General features: G+C 47.1%; 12 protein-coding genes across 12 annotated transcripts; 6 read left to right on the top strand and 6 right to left on the bottom strand.

The window, feature by feature from the left end:
• Positions 1 to 922: 922 nt before the first annotated feature.
• Positions 923 to 1,807, top strand: SSO2 (syntaxin; the record flags this gene model as incomplete). The annotated part of the gene is made up of 1 exon (XM_024859204.1): positions 923 to 1,807. One exon carries the CDS (start codon positions 923 to 925, stop codon positions 1,805 to 1,807), a length of 885 nt encoding a protein of 294 aa, XP_024712506.1.
• A 1,408-nt stretch (positions 1,808 to 3,215) lies between these two features.
• On the top strand, positions 3,216 to 4,754 carry FCY21 (purine-cytosine permease; the record flags this gene model as incomplete). Its single annotated transcript, XM_024859203.1, has 1 exon — positions 3,216 to 4,754. The coding sequence occupies one exon, from the start codon at positions 3,216 to 3,218 to the stop codon at positions 4,752 to 4,754; it is 1,539 nt and encodes a 512-aa protein (XP_024712505.1).
• A 99-nt stretch (positions 4,755 to 4,853) lies between these two features.
• Positions 4,854 to 6,641, bottom strand: C7M61_003869 (uncharacterized protein; the record flags this gene model as incomplete). Its single annotated transcript, XM_024859202.1, has 1 exon — positions 4,854 to 6,641. The coding sequence occupies one exon, from the start codon at positions 6,639 to 6,641 to the stop codon at positions 4,854 to 4,856; it is 1,788 nt and encodes a 595-aa protein (XP_024712504.1).
• A 1,100-nt stretch (positions 6,642 to 7,741) lies between these two features.
• DFG10 (putative polyprenol reductase) lies at positions 7,742 to 8,587 on the top strand (the record flags this gene model as incomplete). Its single annotated transcript, XM_024859201.1, has 1 exon — positions 7,742 to 8,587. One exon carries the CDS (start codon positions 7,742 to 7,744, stop codon positions 8,585 to 8,587), a length of 846 nt encoding a protein of 281 aa, XP_024712503.1.
• Positions 8,588 to 8,983: 396 nt separating this feature from the next.
• C7M61_003867 (uncharacterized protein) lies at positions 8,984 to 10,075 on the top strand (the record flags this gene model as incomplete). Its single annotated transcript, XM_024859200.1, has 1 exon — positions 8,984 to 10,075. The coding sequence occupies one exon, from the start codon at positions 8,984 to 8,986 to the stop codon at positions 10,073 to 10,075; it is 1,092 nt and encodes a 363-aa protein (XP_024712502.1).
• An 88-nt stretch (positions 10,076 to 10,163) lies between these two features.
• On the top strand, positions 10,164 to 10,926 carry VPS28 (ESCRT-I subunit protein; the record flags this gene model as incomplete). Its single annotated transcript, XM_024859199.1, has 2 exons — positions 10,164 to 10,862; positions 10,897 to 10,926. 2 exons carry the CDS (start codon positions 10,164 to 10,166, stop codon positions 10,924 to 10,926), a joined length of 729 nt encoding a protein of 242 aa, XP_024712501.1.
• Positions 10,927 to 10,991: 65 nt separating this feature from the next.
• C7M61_003865 (proteasome regulatory particle lid subunit) lies at positions 10,992 to 11,825 on the bottom strand (the record flags this gene model as incomplete). Its single annotated transcript, XM_024859198.1, has 1 exon — positions 10,992 to 11,825. The coding sequence occupies one exon, from the start codon at positions 11,823 to 11,825 to the stop codon at positions 10,992 to 10,994; it is 834 nt and encodes a 277-aa protein (XP_024712500.1).
• Positions 11,826 to 13,081: 1,256 nt separating this feature from the next.
• On the top strand, positions 13,082 to 14,800 carry ASN1 (asparagine synthase (glutamine-hydrolyzing) 2; the record flags this gene model as incomplete). Its single annotated transcript, XM_024859197.1, has 1 exon — positions 13,082 to 14,800. The coding sequence occupies one exon, from the start codon at positions 13,082 to 13,084 to the stop codon at positions 14,798 to 14,800; it is 1,719 nt and encodes a 572-aa protein (XP_024712499.1).
• Positions 14,801 to 14,881: 81 nt separating this feature from the next.
• On the bottom strand, positions 14,882 to 17,515 carry C7M61_003863 (M1 family metallopeptidase; the record flags this gene model as incomplete). The annotated part of the gene is made up of 1 exon (XM_024859196.1): positions 14,882 to 17,515. The coding sequence occupies one exon, from the start codon at positions 17,513 to 17,515 to the stop codon at positions 14,882 to 14,884; it is 2,634 nt and encodes an 877-aa protein (XP_024712498.1).
• Positions 17,516 to 18,201: 686 nt separating this feature from the next.
• C7M61_003862 (TauD/TfdA dioxygenase family protein) lies at positions 18,202 to 19,374 on the bottom strand (the record flags this gene model as incomplete). The annotated part of the gene is made up of 1 exon (XM_024859195.1): positions 18,202 to 19,374. One exon carries the CDS (start codon positions 19,372 to 19,374, stop codon positions 18,202 to 18,204), a length of 1,173 nt encoding a protein of 390 aa, XP_024712497.1.
• A 445-nt stretch (positions 19,375 to 19,819) lies between these two features.
• C7M61_003861 (uncharacterized protein) lies at positions 19,820 to 20,365 on the bottom strand (the record flags this gene model as incomplete). The annotated part of the gene is made up of 1 exon (XM_024859194.1): positions 19,820 to 20,365. One exon carries the CDS (start codon positions 20,363 to 20,365, stop codon positions 19,820 to 19,822), a length of 546 nt encoding a protein of 181 aa, XP_024712496.1.
• A 573-nt stretch (positions 20,366 to 20,938) lies between these two features.
• C7M61_003860 (uncharacterized protein) lies at positions 20,939 to 21,664 on the bottom strand (the record flags this gene model as incomplete). The annotated part of the gene is made up of 1 exon (XM_024859193.1): positions 20,939 to 21,664. The coding sequence occupies one exon, from the start codon at positions 21,662 to 21,664 to the stop codon at positions 20,939 to 20,941; it is 726 nt and encodes a 241-aa protein (XP_024712495.1).
• Between the last annotated feature and the right edge of the window lie 60 nt (positions 21,665 to 21,724).

Raw genomic sequence — 21,724 nt, 5'->3', positions numbered from 1 at the left:
GACGGTGATGACTTACGAAAATCAGACGTACGTTCAATCCAACAATCACACGAACAAAGGGAACTTCGAACTATCTGCATACCTCTGTCCACCGTGAACACACAACACAACCAATTCCAGGTCAATACGGCAATTTTCTCTTTTTTTAGTCAGCTTCTAGTCAGCTTTACATTCGTTCTCTCCCCTACATTCTGTCAATACCTAAAATCCCATTATCCCACTTCATCGACCGACTCATCGGCCCACTTGCAGTTTCTGCGCTTCAGCCTCATGGTCATGTATTCTGCCTGGAACGGCTGCAAATTGACCAAAATTTGGCGTATCCACCGTTCTGCCTCATATTATACGAAATACGCCGCCGTGGTCATTTACGCCTTTACTGCCTCGAAGTAAGGCTGTGAAACGGCTCACGTCACGTCAAGGCGGTGCCGAGAAAGCCCCATGGACAGATTTAGACAAGATTCTTGAAAACGCACCGTTTTGAGAATTATCACGTTTTGCAAGCTCAATACGGTCGAAACACCATTTTGGCCGATTAGTACAACAAAATTTTCCGGCGATGGCTGAGTCAGTCACTTTTCGTAGCCGGCCGCCGGCCCTGCATTAGTGAATTTCGGCACATGCTACGATGAATGGTTCGACATCACGTGGAACTCTCCAGAGCTCCAAATTGAAAGAATTGAAGAAAAATCACGAAGAGCAGTTTCATAAACATATGCCGTTCACGAAATAAAAACAGGCTTTGCATACACTGGTATCCCCCTGGGAAGTGAAGATTTGACGCCAAAATGCGCCAGTTATACGCGAAGTGCATGCAGGAACACAACATAGCCATAGCTGGCAGGCAACCAAAAAAAAAAAAAAAGGAAGCATACATAAGGCCGTTTCAGCACCACCCCTCCAAGAAACCCAACCTTATACCATGAGCAACCCGTACTACAATGGCGGCGGCCACAACGCCAGTCTGTACGAAATGACCAGCATGAAGTACAGCAACGGCGGGTCTGCCGGAGAAGACGACTTCGTGGCCTTCATGAATGAGATTCAAGATATCCACACCCAGCTAGACAACTACTCCAACTTGGTGGACTTGATCTCGAACAAGCAAAGAAACTACATCCAGGAGTTGGACTTGAACGACGAAGACACGGAATATTCGTCGAAGCAGATTGACGCGTTGGTTCTGGAAGCGCTGAGTTTGCAGTCTGAGTTGAAGCTGAGAATCAAGAATGTCCAGACCCAGGCGGCTCAGCTGAGAAACCCTCAGAAGATCGACCAGGCCGAGGCCGCCAGAAACAAGTTCTTGGAGTACATCCAGAGATACCGTTTGACTGAATCCAACAACAGAGAGCAGACCAAGGCTCAGCTGGCCAGACAGTACCAGATCATTAACCCCAACGCTACCGCAGAGGAGGTGGAGGCTGCCGTGGAGGACGGCACGCCCAACCAGCAGATTTTCCAGCAGGCGTTGATGCAGTCGAACCGTAGAGGTGAGGCCAGAACCGTGCTCAACGAGGTGCAAGTTCGTCACCGTGAGTTGCTCAAGTTGGAAAAGACGATGGCTGAATTGACTCAGCTTTTCCATGACATGGAGGAGCTTGTCATTGAGCAGGACCAGCCAATCCAGCAGATTGAGGAGCAGGTTGAGACGGCCCAGCACGACATTGAGCAGGGTGTGGGTCACACGCAGAAGGCGGTGTTTTCGGCCAAGGCCATGAGAAAGAAGAAGTGGTGGTGTTTCATCATTCTTCTTATTGTGGTGATTGTTTTGGCATTGGTGTTGGGTATCCACTTTGGTACCAAGTAATGAGACCAGACGGCTGCTTCAGGTCACCCTGGCACTAATCCACCGGTGGAGCATCTTAGAGTATAAAAGCCAGGGCCACGACCTCGCGTGCATCAGCAAGTCGACTGGGCGTGTTGTAATACATATGTGCAAAGTTAAATTTCCTAATGTGATTCTACTAATCGTGGGCGCAGATCAAGTGTAGCCTCGAGCGTGCACTTCAAGAATAGGGACTGGCCCAAACTACCAATCAATTGAATGGAATTCCTATTTTGGCAAAAGTATTGAAGATCTGTGACAAGGATGGTGCCGACTTGTATACGACGCTACGTCCAACCACCTAAGTAAACTTGACGTCTTCGCTGAGGCGGAACAAGACTTGTGCATTGAACTTGGCACCGTAGAAGCAGACTGACTAAAATCATCGGCCAATGTATTAAGGGGTTACAAGTCAGAGGGCTGGTTTTAGCTTCTAGGAAACTCTCATTGGTTGTAAAGTAAAGAGAGCTCGTTTAAATAAACTCTAGCGATCGTCCAGATCTACTCAACAAACCCTATTTGAAAAATTCTCTAATAACGGCCCGTCAGCCTCACGCAACGTCAACCAGGAGTCAAGCAATTTAAAGCTGCAATTAGGTTGACTCTAACTTAGCAGAGGTCATGAAAAAACCGTTACGCCGCTCGAGCATGCATACCGAGTGGAACAAGGTCGGTGAACAACAACAGTAAGAGAAATGAATAAAACAAAAGAAAGCTATTTCTGAAGATCCGGCAAACCATTCTGTAATTTTTTCCAACCACCGTCCACAATTCATCGCCCCAAACCCGAATTCCAGGGCTCAGTTCGTTATCTTTAGCTTTATCCAACTTCTCAAACGCCGTGGCTGGAATACAGTACTAGACGCCGACGAAAATTACCGACCGGAGAGGCTCCGCGGAAACCCTCGGCGCCACCGCGGCTTTATTTATATGGTTTCACAAAAAGCAAGATCTACCACGGTGATCTCCGAAAACTGTGGGGAACTTTTATATAAAAAGGGCTGCTATCTTGCTTGCTCAGATAAGCTGAGATAAGAGCGCTCGAATTGGAATAGGGCGGATTCGTTAGGTAAGGCCCTGTGCATATAAGAGACGACCGGATGCATCTCCCATAGTTAGTGTCGCTCAGCGCGATGTCGTCTGCAGTACCTGCGTCGGCTCAGGCAATGAGATCGATGCAATTAGGCAAAGAAAAAAAAGAAATTGCCCTCTACGCGGTTTCTTATCAAGACCATAAAACTTTTGCAATAGCAGCATTCCGTGCTTATAAAACAGCCGAGCAGCACAGACTTTTGAGTCACTTTTCACCCATTGCCATAAAAGTCATCTGAGACTCCCAGGTCACAAAGCACCTTTCTTTGTATCTACATTTTTCGCCTCATCGCTCATAATGTCGGACCAGGAAAAATCATTAGGCGATTCCATAGAGAAGAAGGTCTCTGCCAATTCATTTGAAAAGTCCTTGGAGGAGTCCGGCCACGCCGAGACCTCTGAAACTTCTGTCAATATCTTCGACAGATGGGCCGCTAAGCTCAATGCCGAGACCAAGGGTGTGGACTTGGTGCTTGACGATGAAAAGACAGACAGTTCCATTTGGAACGCTGCTTCCATGTGGTTGTCTGCCAACTTGGTCATTGCCACCTTCTCCTTGGGTGCTCTTGGTGTCACTGTGTTTGGTCTTTCGTTTTTCCAGTGTATCATGGTGATCATCTTCTTCTCCCTCTTGGGAGCAAGTACAGTGGCCTTTTTCTCCATTTTCGGTTGCCGTTTGGGTCTTCGTCAGATGATCGTCTCCAAATACCTCCTAGGAAACTACGGTATGAGAATTTTTGCATTTATCAACATGATTGCTTGCGTGGGTTGGGGTGCTGTGAACATCATGGCCTCTGCTCAGTTGCTTAACATCGTCAACAACGGCGCCCTCCCACCATGGGCCGGTTGTTTGATTTTGGTCGTTTGCACCATCTTCGTCACTTTCTTTGGCTACCACGTCATCCACATGTACGAGAGATGGTCGTGGATTCCAAACATGGCTATTTTCATTGCCATCATCTGCCGTATGTCTATGGCTGGTACTTTCACTTGGGGCGAAACCAAGGGCGGCCAGACCACCGCTGGTAATGTCTTGTCCTTCGGTGGTACCGTTTTCGGTTACGCTACTGGTTGGACCACTTACGCCTCCGACTACACTGTCTACCAGCCTCGTAACGCCAACTCATTCCGTATTTTCTTCGGTGTTTTGGGCGGTCTTCTATTCCCATTGATCTTTACCTTGATTTTGGGTGCTGCTTGTGCCACTGGTACTTTGACCGATGACAACTGGCAGCAGCTTTACCAAGAGAAGGCTGTTGGTGGTCTTGTTTACTCAATTCTTGTCCAGGACTCCCTCCACGGCTTTGGTCAATTCTTGTGTGTGCTTTTGGCTCTTTCCACTGTTGCCAACAACATTCCAAACATGTACTCCATCGCCATGAGTGCTCAGGCTTTCTCTTCATACTTGAAGAAGGTGCCTCGTGTCTTGTGGACAATTTGCGGTAACTTCGTCACCTTGGCTATTTGCATCCCCGCTTACTACCACTTCGAGTCTGTCATGGAGAACTTCATGAACTTGATTGGTTACTACTTGGCCATTTACGAGTCCATGTGTCTTTCTCAGCATCTTATATGGAACAGAGGTCGTTGGTCTGCCTACGACTATGAGAACTACATGGACAAACGTGCATACCCTGTTGGAATTGCCGCTATCTTCGGCTTCTGCTGCGGTGTCGCCGGTGTTGTTCTCGGTATGAACCAACAATGGTACAGCGGTGTGATTGCAACACAGATAGGTGAGAGAGGAGGTGACATTGGTTTCGAATTGGGAGCTAGTTTCGCATTTGTTGGGTTCAACTTGATGAGACCACTTGAGATCAAGTATTTGGGAAGGTAATTGATGAGGCATGATGATAGAGTTTGTATAATAGAGACGTTGCATATGAATCTTGGTACGCTGTAGTTACTTGTCTATAATTCTCTATGTCCGTTAGTATCAAACCAATGTGACTTTGCCCTGATAGTCTCTGACAGCCCACCTAGCTATTAGAGAGCATTTTGAAGCCATAAATGCAAGTAAAGCAGCGAAGACAAATGGCATTCCTGGAAACCCATGCCTAATGCCGCTCTTATATAACGCTGTTCCAACCATAGGTGTAAGAAGATTGAAGATTCCCAGGGCCAATGAAACTGCACCATAAAATTCACCTACTTTGGCTGAAGGGAAAAATTTTGAAGGAACGGATGCTGCAACGGGACCAGAGATGGCGCCCAAGGTGCTGATGATCGAGAACACCACAAATGAGGTACCACTTGGGGAGAATGCAACGCCTAGCTGGGCAAAAGACATGGCGATCAAGCACGCATACATCAACAGAAAGTCCAAAGAATCAAAGGTATCTGCCTTTGGTGTGAGGCGCTTGATCTTGGGAAGGGCAAACTTGTAAAGAAGTGGCAACAACGCTCCCACACCTGCAATGTTCACCACAGATTTAGCGACCTGGTAGTTGGAGATGGTGATGGAATCCCACTTGTACTTGAAAATGCAATATTGTAGTTCAATGAGCATTGTCAGCATCATGAACACCGACATCAAAATCTCCCCCAACGAAAGGCAGATGATACACTTTCTTATCTGAGAAAATCTATCAGCATTGTCCACCGTTTTGAGCTCAGGGGGAAACGTAAGCATTCTAAGGGGTCTGAAGTAAGTCTTGACCACTTCCAATACCCTGGATTTGATTGAAGCCACCTTGGGTTTGTTGATCTGTAAAGCATCGGTCATTGACCTTGACTTCATCATCGATTTGCGAGATCTCAGCTCAGGCAAAAAGAAAATGGAAAATACCAGAGCCAACGTGAGCACCACCAAAGAGAGCTTGAGGGGTATGAGTTCTCTGGAGGGAATGAGGCTAGTCGACTCTGAGTTTGTGTCAGCTGAGCCACTGGTTTCGTCAGCTCTGGATAATGCATAGGACGATAACAGAGGCCCGACGATTTGGCCCAAGGATAATGCAACAAGCGTGCAACTCATTCCGATGACTCGGTTAGTAGGACGAGTAACATCGGTGATGTACGCTCTGAAAAGTGCCAGCAACGCCACCACACCACCGGAACAGGACGTTATGGCGGTCACAATCCACATAAAAACCATGGGGAACCCATCTGTGGTGGTGACGAGGAAGTAATTGGCGTATGAGCTGATGCACAGCATAATGACGAAAAATGCAAGGAACGGTTTTCTTCCGTACGTATCGGAGAGGGTACTTATGTACGCCCCTGTAGCCAAAGAGACGATTGAGCTGATCACATGGCTCCACATGAGGTAGGTGGATACGATTTCCTGGGTATGGACAGAATCACACTGCTTTTCCTCTGAAGCATCTCCATCTTTGATGAGAGCCTGGCAGGCTAGCTTGTAGTAAATCACCTCCATTGAAGGCGCCGATATGGTCATGGCGATTCCAACAAAGAACAACACACAAGCGATCCGACCTAGTGGAGCTGCCCATATAGGAAGGCTACCGATATAGGAGAGCCATTCCTCATCTAAGTCGTCTGCATCTGATATTTCAAAGTCCGTTGGGGGACTCACGGAACGCAGGTTATCTCCAGAAAGCTCAAATGACTCTTCAAATGGGTCGTTGTCGGTTTCTGGGAACCCAGTGAACTTGCGATGATCTTGCAGAGTCTTATCAGTAGTGGGATCGGCATGAGGCGATTTGGATAAAAAAGCGGCTGTGTCCTCGCCATCGGAGCCTAGATCGGCTAGTTCGTGATCCATCTTCAAAAAGGTAAACTATCTCTCACTTGAGAGAATGTTCGCTAGTGCTAGCGTTAGGATATCTGTCCGCCTAGCGCCGTTTACAGCCGCTTCCGAATGCACACTCGGTGCTGAGAGCGCTTTGTATGCAGTGCGATAGGAGTACTAGCAGAGGGACTAACTTTAGCACCGGACATAGAGGCGGTGTAATCTTTATTTTTGGAATTTATGGAGAGTGGATTTAGTAGGCAGTGGAGTGGGACGGGGATTTATTAGGGAATTGGTTTTTCGAACTGTGTCAGGAGGCTTTTGTAGCGTTGCTTCGATCGACATGTAGGAATTATGGGCGTTTTTGCAAGAGCATTGTGTAATTGTTTAAGCTGTCAATCGAGCGCTAGAGTAAGCACTTGGGTGCATGCAATCGATTGTGGTGGCTCGTGTCGAGCGAGAAGTCGACCACAATATTATCCAAAGTAATCCGTTTAAGTAGCAACGCTGAAACAAAGTTCAGTCAGCAGCAGCACATCGTCTAAGCGACATAGCTACCACACTTTAATGAGAAGATTTTCGCAGCCATTATGTTGTGTAAGTAAACATCCATATGGAAGAACAAGCACCCATTCCCACCAGAACTCCGATAATCATTTCTGATAGTTGAGTGGAAAGAGCAACAAACGTTGATTCGGACCATCGGTGATGGGATAGTGATGCGGTCCAGGGAAGTGGTCATAGCGCATAGATTCTGATGTTACTTCACTTGCAACGAACAGTGATCAGAACATTGAGCTTGATCTGCAAATACGAAAATGCCGTAAACCTAAGCTATATTTCGATGTCCGAATATTTCTCATACCAACTCTTCTATTTCTATTAATCCAACAGAGGCAGTGCAAAACTGAGCCCGAATGCGAGTCGAAAACACATAAAAATGTTATTTTGAACTCGAAATCTAATATCAACTAACGGCAGAGAAAGCAAAATACTCTATTCTAAAGAGAACTTGCTGAGCCAATCGACTTCAGTGCTGTGCTTTCACTGCTACCTGTGTAGAGAGCCCTCCTAGTAAAGCTACCACACGCGCATCCAGATATTCACCCCACCGTACATCACACTTTGAAGCTATGATTCTTGACGACTTGAAGCCATTCACTCTCGGCTACGATCCACGACTTCTTGTCTCGGCGACATTTGTCGCTGTCTCGATTGCCATAGTGTTGATGCAGATATTCCCGCAGTTTCGCCTCCTACTCAAATACGGCAAAACGGCACAGCAGAAGCAGGTTACTCCTGATACTCCATTGGCCAAATTCGTCGAAAAGGTGCTGACTCTTCAAGTACCAAAATCCTGGTTTGCACATTACTACGTGTTTTATCTGATTCTTCAGTGGTCGCAAGGTGCATACATCTGGCTGCAAAACCCAACTGTCTCCAAGTACACAGTGATCTGGGCACTTTTGACACTCCAGGCTACAAGAAGAATGATCGAGAGCTACACGTTGACCAAATGGAGCTCGAAACTGAAGATGCACTATACGCATTACATGGCCGGTCTTTTATACTACCTCGGTGTTTCTACCAACTGCTTTTTAGGTTTGCTCGAGGGAGGGGACCCAATTGAGTGGAGCTGGAAATACCACTTGCTCATCACCATTTTTATTGCCTTTTCCGTCGACCAGTTCAAAAACCACCAGCACTTGGCCTCCTTGGTCAAGTACTCAGTCCCCACATTCAACTTCTTCAAGCTTGTGGCATGTGCACATTACTTCGACGAGGTGATAATCTACCTTGTTGTGATATTTATTTCCTTTGTTCAGGAGCCCTATACGATTCCCGACTGGAACTTCATTGGCACCTGGGTGTTCGTCATTACCAACCTCAGCGTATCTGCGCACGGTACCAGATTGTACTATAAGGAGAAGTTTGACAACTACGACGTCAAGTACGCCATCATCCCATACATTTTATGATTGTTTATGACCAAAAATAAAATATGCATCGAAACCATCCATCTTCTTGTAAACAACGGAATACACGTGACCACATCAGCTCTACCCCGGAGTTACATCCTCGTACCGAACAAATTCCGATACTATGGCACCTCCAAAATTAGAGTGTCCAGTCCATATCGGCCTACGAACCGACGGGCAAAGTATCGTCAAGGGTGCACCTGGCGTTCCCCACTCCATAGTATGTACTCATTTAAGCTTTCCTGAAGATTTATACTAACAGATCAGCCGAGGATAGAAACAACCATAGAAATACGATGTTCGAAATCGAAACACTTCACCTGCCGACTGATTGGGGTTGAGCTTAGAACCGAGCAAAAAGCCGTTATCTCCTCGAAATTGGGCTCCAGTGAACCTATGAAAGAATACATGCTCTGTAAAGATCCGATGGTCTATGCTCCTCCAATGGGAGAGTTCTACCAGAAATTAATAGCCTTGGACATTCCCCTCCTTATACCGATACCCAGAACAATAACGTCAAGTGGGTTCTTTCCATCATGGAATGCCTCAACCGTTCATTACCTATGTGTCCGCTTCACAGGTGGAACCTCACCACATACCGAGTTTTCATTCGAAGAGAAATTCGCCATCCCTATAAAATTATACGATACGCTTCCTTTGTATCGCCAGTTCAATGAGCCTTTGGTGGAGCAGCGGCCCACCTCCGATAACCAGGTCTTGGTGGATCTTGAACTACCGATCAGCTCATTAGGTCCGCTGGATCCATTCCATCTACGAGTCAAAATTGGCGCCAATCCCCTACATAACAAAAGGAAAAGGAACCTCCGACTAAAGCTGGTGACCATGCAAATCAAAGAGTACATGCAAGGCTTTGACTCGGGTCTTCCAGTAAAGAGAGAAATCAAGTTGCGCAGTGACACTGATGAATGCGATAAACCCATCACTTCAGACGGCACGACGCATATTTTTGAGTTTCCTTTTCCATATGATAATGACTTCGTGCATCACTTTTCTTTATCTGATGCACAGATTAACAACGAGGAACTCTCGGTCAAATTCCCCAGCGCTACATTCAACAAAAATAGAAACCTACCTAAAGCGGCAGAAGGCATTCCAGTGACACATACTCAGGGATTCACAACCCTGGGAAGACTCTTTTCCATTCGCTATGAGATTATCGTGAAGGTGAAAATCAGTCATGGAAAAGACACCGTTGTCACGCTTCCTTTGACGGTCTCTCCCTTTGACCGAGACAGCTGCGAGTACTTGCTCAGCTGGATCAAAGGGGAATGTCTTTTAGCTCGCGATCGCTTTACTAAAGAGACTGTGAATCGTATTGCAGCCTCTTTCAAAGACGAAGAAGTGCACATGCTTCTCCAACGCTTCTGTCCCCCACCCGTCGTTTACAGAGTCAACAAGGCCGATTGGGAAGCGCTTGGCTACACAGTGGACAATTACGGCCAACTGATAATTAAGTGCATCGAGTAAATAATACAAAATAGACACTCCGTTGCATCCCACTCTCACCAAATCCGTTGATTTTCCTGCACCACACTAACACACGACATATACCACCATGTCTGGTCTTCCTGCCTACGCCCCAACGGCGAATACCTCATACCAGCCGGCAGACAATCCAAATGTCAATTTTCATCAAGAGTTCTCTAGAACCTCTTTGCTTACCACGACGGTGCACAAGTCAGTCTATGAATCCCTATGTGAGATATATTCCATAGCAACGGTAATGGAGATGATCGAAAACTCCTTCTTGAAGGATTACATCACTGATAAGGAGAAGTACACATCCACAGTCATGCGCATGATCAACCAGTATCAGATGCTTGTGAAGGGATTCGGAAAGACTCCCACACACAAACAGGTTCTCGCTGAGATTCTACCTGGTATTGATGACACACACTCCAATCTTTTACAACTAATGCAGCGAGCTTTCAGAATGCACGTTCCGCTTGCAGTGGAGAGACTTACATCTGGCGTTCCAGCAACTATACAGCATTTTCACACCGTGGTGGAGAGTTCTTCCGAACCAAAGGAAGAATCTACAGCCCAAGGACCGGCATCAGCGCTGGCGCTGGCAAGACTTGTGGCAGAGGCTACAGGCAGTTTCATCACACTCATGGATGCATTGAAGCTTAATTACAAGACTAAGTCCCAGCTTCACCCGCTTTTAAGTGATCTAGTCGTCAGCTTGAACGACTTGGTGCTGCGGGAAAACGACGCATCTAAGCCAATCGACTTTCCTGGGAAATCGAAGCTTGTTGGCTGGCTTATAAAGCTCAACAATTTGGGAGACGACGAAGAGTTGGCCCAGCATGAAATAGACCAATTCTTGGACGAGCTCGACGAGGCCTACAAAGGCTTCTTCAACTCTCTAGAATAAATCTCATCAAACGATAGACTCAATCTGTTCTGCGTAGTCCAACACATTGCTGATGATGGAGGAGTTGTCGGCAGTGAAGGCGCCCTGGGACTTCTTAGTGTTGAAGTAGATGACACCGTTTTTGAACTCCCAGTCCTCAACCTCAAGATCCTGCTTCAAAGCTTCCTCAAACGCCTTATCGGACTGCTCCTGTGGGAAGTACAACAAGGTTCTGCAGTTCGAGACGGGAATGGAGTCGTTGGTCTTTTCGATCGACTTGGCAATCTCGAATCTCAAGGTGTTGATCAAGGTTTGCGTAAATAGGTGAAACTCCTTTGAAGGCAATGAGGACTCATTCTGGAGCAACTTCCAGATCTTGATGTAGTTACCTTCCATCAAGTTTCTTTCTAAGTCGATTGGGTAGTTCAAGTATTTGTCTTGCTCAACATTGTATGAGGGGCTGTTGTAAATGGTTTCTAACTCAACGTGGAACTTGCTTATAAGACCCTGGGAAAGCAAGTATAACAAGTACAATGCAATAATCTTGGTTGCGTCGGTGTTGGTTTCTAACTTGCCGTGCAACTTGGAAGATGTGTAGAATGGACGCAAGGAGGCGAAGAAGTTCTCAAAGCCAGCGTAGTCGTGAGTCAACAAAGACAGCAAAGCGCCGATTTCAAGAATTCTCTCAGAGATCTTCAAATCGTTGAGCTGGTCCTTCGTTTGCGAGTTGGAGGGTACCGGAACAAGCAAGTTGTGCTTGATCAATTCCATCTTGAGTGGAGGGAGGAGGCGCTGGCACTCAGAGTATTTGTCATGGTCGTATAATTGATACAACTCACCAGCGAGTTTGGAAAGGGCCATTGTGTGATTTAATGTGGATGTGGGTTGGTTGTTAGTACGATTCAAGTCGAGATATCAATGTGCGCCACTGGTCGTGCAGACACCGCACAGGCAGAGGCCTCCAGAATCCCCAAGAACATGTATATGGATGATCTATTTTCACGATTTCAAAAAGTAATGAATTGGAATTCTTTTTGATTCCTTATATTCTGAAAAGAACTTTAAAGGATTCACGAGGGCGTACGTACCACTTTCTGGGTGGTTAAGGTCTAATGGTCAGGTAAGTGTACCATTTATGGAATTGAAATGGGCTTTTTCTTAAATTCTCTGTCCTAGTCGAATGTTAGTTTAACCTTGTAAGAATGTTGAATGGACCTTGCAACTCATAGTGTTTGTCGATTTTGATGGGGAACTCATTGCTTTCTACCCGCATAGTTTGTAGTCTTGCGACAATTATTGCATCAACTGATAGATCTCGAGAATGCAAATATCTCGGGGAAATAATAACTTTTGAAATTTCGTCTCTTACTTCCAGTGTCACAAACATAATCGATTGTCCATACCGAAAATAATCCAGAACCCAATTGGGATTCCCAACACTGTTCTAACTAGATAATGCATCGCTTTGCAATATGTAAAACGCCAGATAGCACTCATTGCAGCAACGAATCCGAGGGAAGATTAGCATTCCTTCTCTTTTCCTCAAAGATGTTGAAAATACATTGACTACAAAACCTGATGGTAGTCAGTCGTATTCATGCCACCCCCGGCCGCCTTATTGCATACCACACTAAGACATCAATTTTTGATGTATCAAATTCAAAAAAACCACCCCTATCTTCATAAAACTACAATTGTCCAGCCTTCCACACCCTCTACAACTTCTTTCGTTCCATCTGCCCAAATGCATCCTCAACCTACTGTCTCACTTGCAGCCCGGTACCGGTCTATCACCGTCTCGCGATACCTACTCCGAAATTCGCAGCCAACGTCAAGAACACACTTCCACAAACTTCAACCGTAAACGGCTTTCTCCATCCCAAACAGAGTCAAACTCAAACCAGCAAAGTCAACGGCTGCACAAAATAAGCTAACCGAGCCACCATCCTACAGCAGATGCACAACGCCATGTGCTGACTCATAGCAATCCGAGGGTAGCATCTCGACAAGCGCAGCTTAAGTAAGAGCGACATCACGTGCCACACCTCATCAGCCCCCGGAACTGGGATGATTCATTGAAAAATTCCACGAAAACTAAAACACCTTCAACAAGCTACATGTGTGGAATCTACGCTGCGTACAGACAGCCCGAAATCGAGAAGTTCAAGGGTGTTGCCCTCAAGAACACGAAAAAAATCAGACACAGAGGTCCAGACTGGTCTGGTAACGTCATCGCCAACAACACCATCTTGTGCCATGAAAGATTGGCCATTGTTGGTTTGGACTCCGGTGCCCAGCCCATCGTGTCCAAGGACGGCCGTTACTCCCTTGCCGTCAACGGTGAGATCTACAACCACATCCAGTTGAGAGAGCAGTTCCCCGACTACCCTTACAAGTCTCACTCTGACTGTGAGCCCATCATTCCAACTGTCCAGAAGTACGACATCGATGCTCCTAAGCACTTGGACGGTATGTTCGCCTGGGTCTTGTACGACAAGCAGGAGGACCGTATCTTGGCTGCCAGAGACCCCATTGGTATCACCACCTTGTACATGGGTAAGTCTTCCAAGAACCCTCAGGGCCGTTACTTTGCCTCTGAGTTGAAGTGTCTTGTTGACGAGTGTGACGAAATCACCGCCTTCCCTCCAGGCCACGTCTACGACTCCAACACCGACCAAATCACCCGTTACTTCACTCCTACGTGGTGGGACGGTGCCCAGGTTCCTGAGAAGCGTGTGGACTTCAAGGAGGTCAGAGAGAGCTTGGAGTTGGCTGTCAGAAAGAGACTTATGGCCGAGGTGCCTTACGGTGTCTTGTTGTCTGGTGGTCTTGACTCCTCTTTGATTGCTTCCATTGCTGCCAGAGAGACCCAGAAGGCTGCTGCTGCTCTTTCCCAGGACGGTATCGATGCCAACAAGGAGCTTTCTGGTGTTGACGCCGACGGCTCCTTGCACTCCCTTGGATTCACCCGTTTGCACTCTTTTGCCATTGGTCTCCCCGGTGCTCCAGACTTGATCGCTGCTGAAAAAGTGGCTCACTTCATCGGTACCATCCACCACTCTCACACCTTCACCTTGGAGGAAGGCTTGGACTCCTTGAACGACGTCATCTACCACTTGGAGACCTACGACGTGACCACCATCCGTGCCTCCACCCCTATGTACCTTTTGTCCAGAAAGATCAAGGCCCAGGGTGTCAAGATGGTGCTTTCTGGTGAGGGATCCGACGAGATCTTCGGCGGTTACTTGTACTTCGCCAACGCTCCTTCTGCCAAGGAGTTCCACGAGGAGTGTGTCAAGAGAGTCAAGAACTTGCACTACGCTGACTGCCTCAGAGCCAACAAGTCCACCATGGCCTGGGGTCTTGAGGCCAGAGTGCCATTCTTGGACAAGCAGTTCTTGGAGGTTTGTATGAACATCAACCCAGAGGACAAGTTGATCGACCCCAAGCAGGGCAAGATCGAAAAGTACATCTTGAGAAAGGCCTTCGACACTTCTGACGAGCCTGACGTCAAGCCATACTTGCCTGAGGAGATCTTGTGGAGACAGAAGGAGCAGTTCTCTGACGGTGTCGGTTACTCTTGGATCGACGGTTTGAAGGATGCTGCCGAGGCTGCTGTTACTGACGAGCAGCTTGCCAACCCTAAGCCTGAATGGGGTGACGACGTTCCAACCACCAAGGAGGCCTACTGGTACCGTTGCAAGTTTGACGAGGTTTTCCACGGTTCCAAGGCTGCCGGTACAACTGTCATGAGATGGGTGCCCAAGGCTGAATGGGGCTGTCACGCTGACCCATCTGGAAGATACGCTTCCACTCACGACCACAAGCTCGCTTAAACAAGCGGTGCAACCCATATTCGCTTACATAGACATTGCTTACTGAAAACTTATGATAGTACGTAGATTGGTACAAAGAGATTAGAAGTCGTGCTCGGTCAACCACTGCTTGACACGATCCTGGTCTTTCTTGAGCCAGGCGGCGTTGATCCTGATGTAGTCCAACACCTGTGACAAGGATCTCTCGAATCCGTTGACGTCCTTGTCCTTGAAGAAGTTCTCGACGTCTTCTGCCATGGCTTCCAGCTGGTAGTTGCCTAGCGTGAAACGAATGAAACGGTCCAACACAACCATGTTCGTGGACATCAACTTGTGGATGGTGTTGTAGTTGTCCTTGATAAAGTCCCACAAAATGTCTCTTACAGCAGTGTTCTTGGAGAGGTTGCCAGCCAAAAAGTGGGCATCCATAACAGGCACAACATTAATGTCGATAAGGGTGGCAATAATCTTCTTTGCAAGCTCCTTGCTGGAGATGTTACCCAAGGCACTCAAGGCAACCTCTCTGGAGTCCAAAGCAGATGGGTTGATCACCTCGTCCAAAACCACCTTCACGTCGTCTTCAGTAACGTCCAGCGACGAGAGGACAGACGAGAAGGTGAAGTATCTCAAAGCTGGATCAATGGTCCTTGACTGTTTCCAGCTTCCGAAGTAAGAGTGCGCTAGCTGCTTCACCTCAGGGACCTGGTAGGTAGCAGCACTGTTCAAGATATGTGCCTTGAGTTTAGTCTTGAGAACGTCATTGGCATCAACTTCCTCACTGAGCAATTTGATGGCCAACTTGGAGTAGACCAGGCGGATGAAACGAGTGATTCTTTCGCTGAGATCCTTGTCCTCACCGCTGAAGGTCGTCTTCAAAGCAGACAAGCGGGAACAAAGCTCCAACCAGGCGACATACAGCTCTCCAATCAAATCGTCGTCAAGAACGATAGACTTGACAAGGTCGAGGAACGTAATGGTGTCCGTCTTCTCGTCACCAGAAATGGCGATTGAGGCAACGTCGGCAATAACACCCACCTTGTCCTTGGAGGAAAGTTTCTTGAAGTATGGCAAGATGTGGTTCGAAAGAATTTCCTGGGAGTAGTCCACTCTCACCACAGTCTGTGAATCCTGGTTGAGCTTGAAAAAGCCTTCCAAGTTAAAGTTCTTGACTGTAGTTTCCTTTTGGTCAACGGAGTCTCTACCCAACAGCTCCACATTGTCGCCGTCAGCGTTGAGAGGCACCCACCAGATGGTCTCATCGTCCTCGGGCTTCACGCCGCCTCCGTTCAAAAATCTAGTCTGTTTGAGGACGAGGTCTCCATTCTCATGGGTGACTTGGATAACAGGGAAACCAATCTTAGTGATCCAGGATTCCATCATTTCATCCACCGGCTGACCAGAGGTCTCAGAAAGAGATTTCCAGAGAGCTAGCGAGGTGGCATTTCCGTACTTGTGGACGTTCAAATAGTGAGCAACACCCTTAAGGAAAGTTCCAGTTCCCAAATATGCCGAGAGCATAAGAATCGTGGATGCACCCTTCAAGTAGGAAATCTGGTCAAAAAGCTGGTCAATTTCAGAGGCATTGACCACGGGAACCTTGATGGGGTGGGAGTTTCTCAAACCGTCCAACTTGAGAGCAGTCTGCAACGAGGTGGAGACAAAAGCACTGAAGATATCCCACTCAGGGAACAAGTAGTCAACAGCAGCGTAACCCACCCAGGTAGCGAAACCTTCGTTAAGCCAAAGCTCGTCCCACCATTGCATAGTCACCAAGTTACCAAACCACTGGTGAGCAATTTCGTGAGCCACAACGTAGGCCACCTTCTGCTTGTATTCTGGATCAGAAGTGGAAGGGTTGTACAAAAGAGCAGTAGATCTGTAAGTGATCAAACCCCAGTTCTCCATGGCATTGTGCGAGAAAGCATGCACTGCCAAAAGGTCCAACTTAGGCAAAGGGTACTTTTGTTCGAAGATTTTCGAGAAGTAATCCACGATTCTGGGGGCCAAAGAAAGCGCAAATTCAGCGTCCTTCGAGTAGCCATTGGTAGTGTAGATTCTCACAGGCAATGGCTTGTCGTTGTAGTACTTCTCTTCAGTGAAGCCCTCGATAAACTCAAACTCACCCAAGGCCCACGCCAAGAGGTATGTCGACATGACAGGCGTTTTCTGGAAAGAGGTGATTTTCTGGTCACCCTTCTCCTGGACCTTTTCCACAGGGGTGTTACCCAAAACGGTGTAGGCGTTATCAGACGTAATGTTCACCACAAAGGTAGCCTTCAAAGCAGGCTCGTCCATACAAGGAAATGTTCTTCTGGCATCGGTGGCTTCGAATTGCGTCAGAATCATGTACTTGGTCTGGCCATTGTCCTTGTAGGAGGACTTGTACATACCAGCCATGTTTGACTGAATAACACCCTTGAAGCTCACGGAGGCTTGGACGGTTGAGCTTTCTGGCAGCACCTTCTCCGCAAGCTTAATAACAAAATACTCCTTTTTTGGGAAACGGTCCGACACGGTAGCATCAATCACACGGTCACCGACGCTAGCCTTGATATCGCCGATCTCCAAGTCTCGGTAATGCAAGTGCAACTCATCCGTCTCCTCCACAATGTCCAAGTCGATCACCACTTCACCATTGTAGGAGTCATGTTCCAAGTCGAGGTCAAAGACAGACACATCGTAGTGTCTGGGCTTCAAATGAGGGGGAAGTGCCTCGTAATAAGGTTCGGAGGACATGGTTAGTTGAGATAAGTTTTGTGCGAAATGAGAAGTGGAGGTGGAGTGGGTGCAAATTTCAGAGTCGGAGGGGAATAACGTTAGGAGCCAAGGACAGAGAAAATTGTGAGGCGCTTATACGAATTGAGTGGCTTTGTTGTGTTTTTTTTGAAATTTCTGATTCTGACAGAAATTGACCGTACAAGGTGAACCAGGTGGCTGGTGAGTGGAAGGCTCGGTAATGGGCGGTGAGGCGCTGCTGACATCAACGTGGTTCGGAATTCCAGAAATTTTGAAAAGTTGGTCTGAGGGGTGGAGTTTTTGGTTGAATTTTGTGATTATCGGTCCATTGAGTCTACGGAGGCCGTGTGGGGTCTGCAATGGTATTTGGGGAATATGCTCTATGGTGGACCAGCAATGATGGTGCAATGGGGCAAGGAAGTCAATAATGTTGGAACCGAGCGGCTGGACCCTACCACACCCCATATAACAATTCTGATTGAGAATGACGTTTTTTCATTAATTGGCCATTTTTACGATTCTTCAATTGTCAGCTACACTTCACCATTGCTTCAATACCTTTGCATTCATTCCAGACGCTTGCGCCATATTTTCACTATCCTTTTGCTCAGAACTAAAGCTTCTCTATAATCTCGTTCACATATTTTGCTTCTTTATCATATTTTTCATATCCTCTTCTGCCTCACCTAGTAGGCCTGTGGCTTCTCATTGCTGGAACTCTCAGAGTTGTCCAAATAAGGCTTCTCACCAATACAAGTGACTCTGAAATGGTGTCTGGCCGTGGTCTCGTGCTGCAAGAAATCGTTACAGTGAGAGTGCATCAAGATTCTGTTGTCCCACAAAATCACAGATCTGGAGTCCGTACCCTTGTGGGCAGCTCTCACCTGGATCTCTGGGTTGTTGTTGACATGGTCCTCGAGGAAGTTGAGGATAGCATCGGACTCGGTCTGCTTCAAGCCCTTTACTTTCTGAACAAAGAGTCTCGAAAAGAACAAACTCTTCTCACCAGTAACTGGGTGGGTTCTCACCAACGGATGTTCTGTGAAGTAGTCGGCCTTGATTCTGGCCACCTGGTTACGAAGAGCAGCAAACTTGTTCTGACCGTAGTTGGAGTGGATCACCGTGAGACCCTCCAAGAACTTTTGCATTGGTGCAGACAAACGCTTGTAGGCTTCTCTTCCATCAAGGAAAAGAGTATCACCACCGCTTTCTGGAGCTTCCAAAGCGACAAAGATGGAGAATGAAGATGGATACTCCTCAAAGGAAACATCCGAGTGCCACGCAATAGTGCTGGTGGTGTGTCTGAACTGCTCGTTGTATCTGGAGCCATCACCAGCTTTTCTGAAAGTCACAAACAATTCAGGGTGCTTTTCGGTCGAGTAGGCAACAGGATGAATGTGCAATGGGCCAAAGTATTTGCCAAAGTTCACCGCAAATTCAGGACCCTTGTCACGGAAGTCCTGGTTACGGAAAATAGCCAAACCTCTGGTTTCAAGGAACAAAGCCAAATCGTTCTTTCCCTGGTCGTCAAGCTCACTGAGCTGGATCCCGTCGATTTCGGTACCCAAGTTTGGCGACAAGTCGAATTTCTTATGATCTTTGTTGAACAAGCTCTTGAACTCCGGGTCTCCTAGGTGACCTTTATCGTTTTTGGCACCATCTGGGTTTGTTTGGTTGTTGTAAGCATTGGAATCAGCAGGAGTGGCAGAAACCAAGTACTCAGGGTATAAAAGCTTGGAACGTTCACTGACGGTTTCCTTAGCATCTGTGATTTTTCCAGCCTTGATGCTCTCTTTAAGTTCAGCATAGTGCTGAGGGTTGTCAAGCTCCGAGAAGAAGACCTTGTATCCGGGGGCCATAATAAATGCTATAGACTAGATAGATGTCACATTTTCAAGAAAGCTGCAAAACTTATATAAGCGCTTCATTATATGAGGAAGATGTGGCTCTCGATTTGCAATAACTGTGGCGGCTAGACGGCGCAAGACGGCTAAGTTGGAGATAATCGAGAAGATAGAAGGATTGAAAATTTCAAAAAGCTTCGATGGCAGATCATTCAGAAAGACAGCATTTTGCGGATTCAGTCTCTACAAATTTCAATTATAACGGCTTTTCATAAAGCGCAATACCCCATATTCCGTGAAAACTTGCTCGTCATAACCGCTTCCACACCAGTTATATAGAGTCCAAACGGGCTCTTCGGAGATTGACTCGGCTACCGAGACCCAGGCCATACATTAATCGTACATTTTTGATATCTATTGAACGAAGTCTCCATACAGCTTGTCTCTCGAGGCGGGCCGCCTATTTACCCACCTTGCCCTTGTTTCTGTTTTTTTTGCCCTTGTTTTTGTTCTTGTGGCCACGGTGCTTCTTGAAGTGTCCCAAGCCCAGGTTCACCTGCTTGTCAACCAAGCCGATCTCCTTGGCCAATGCAGTTCCGGGATCCACACCGAATTTCTCCACACGGCTCAAATCCTTACGGGCAGCCTCAGCCAGCTGTTCGTCACCAAACTTCTCGGCTCTCTGGATCTTCTTCGTAAGAAGGTCCACAGCCAACTGCTTTCTTTCCTCTGGAGTCAACTCCTTTGGCTTCTTGCTTTCTTCCAGAGGCTGCAGCTGATCGCCGTTTTCAGAAGTCGTGGGCTGGGTGGTTTCAGTGGTTTCCTGCTTTGGCTCTTCGGCCTGAGGAGCAGGTGCTGGTTCTTCTGTCTTGGCTGGTTCTGGAGCTTTGGAGTCCAGTTCCTCAAGACGCTGAACCAAGTCGGCTTTTTTGCCGTCCAAAGCCAATCCCTTGGCCTTGAGCTGCTCTTTCAATTGGGCCACCGTGAGCGACGCGTAGTCTGACATAGTAGGTGTTTTGTGAGTATCAACAAAAGTACCAACACTTGTTGTTGCTTGGTGTTTTTCGTCCAACGCGCATCCATACATTTTCACCGTGCCGCAGATAAAGCTACAATGGATAGATGGGCCATGTGGCTGATAGGGCCGGGGAAGGTGTCTTTTAATAATTTTCGTATCGTAATGTCAATTGTAATGTTCCAGTTGTAGTTGCCTGAATAAAAGCGTTAGAGATCTAACAGTCTGGCTCGCTAGTGAATGGCTGCAACAAAGCTTGAAATTGCAGTACGGTGGAGATGAACAACCAGAATGGAGAGAAACCTTCAAATATGAATATCCGGCGTTTTAATAATGTGATGAATTCTTGTGATTATGCCCAATGAATGGACAATAAGGCCCAATTGGTTCAGTACCAAACAAGGCTCAACTGGGTCAATTGGCACTGGCCTTCGGGCAAGTTGTGACATCTTAATGCTATGCCTTATGCCAATTCGGCCATTTTCATCAAGAACCACTCCTGAGTCCACCTGTAGTCTTAACTCGACATTTTAATGGTATCAATCGTGAATAACGACGCAGACCTTATCCACCGGTTTTGATAGCTAGCCCAAGAACTAAACCTAGCACCACCAATGCCAACAACACCACCGTAAGCGTGAATGCCCGACTCACAGGAAACTGATTCTTGGTCATTGCATGCTGCACCCTGAGGTATCGCCAATACCCAGCAAATACCATGAAAGCAGCGAAAACAGCACAGATGATAGATAACGGTCTGGCCAAGACGTCAAGACCAGCATTCTCGTGGGTCAACTTTTGCCTCAACTTCTCGTCTGCATCTTTCACCAACGCATGCGTGGCTCTGGAGGAAATTGAGTACATCTGGATGAAAGCGACACCCAAAGTAAGTGTCATAAGGGCGCTTCTCATCCAGGCCAAAAAGGTCCGTTCATTGGCCATGTGGTCTCGTGCAACGGAGCCCTTGTTTTCAAGAACCCACGGTTTTAGCTTATCTGTGACTTTCTGCTCATTGGTTTGTTCAGGTTCTTGAGATGCTTCACGATTCGTGGAAGCAGGGTTTCTTGGAGCTTGATCATGGAGATCTCTAGCAGAACCTCTTCTTGAGAATTGCTGACTGGCATTGATGCTTTGTTTCCTCTTTTCGAGGATCCCTGATACAATTGGAGCAGTCGGGTTGGGGAGGTCTGTAATGTCACTGTGTCTCAGATCACTTTGATTGTCTGGATTGTCTGGAATTTCTGATCCTGGTTGATTCTGGCTCTTGTTTGCGGTGCCTACGTTCACCATCCTGTTATCTTTTTTATTAGCTCAAGGTAAAATACATGTGTAGGCAACTAGACGTCCCGA

The sequence above is a fragment of the Candidozyma pseudohaemuli genome (assembly GCF_003013735.1).
Source record: "Candidozyma pseudohaemuli strain B12108 chromosome Unknown scaffold00011, whole genome shotgun sequence".
In the NCBI taxonomy this organism is placed as follows: Eukaryota; Fungi; Ascomycota; class Pichiomycetes; order Serinales; family Metschnikowiaceae; genus Candidozyma; species Candidozyma pseudohaemuli.
The sequence above is the reverse complement of the archived record's forward strand: the minus strand, read 5'-3'. Positions and strand labels throughout refer to the sequence as shown.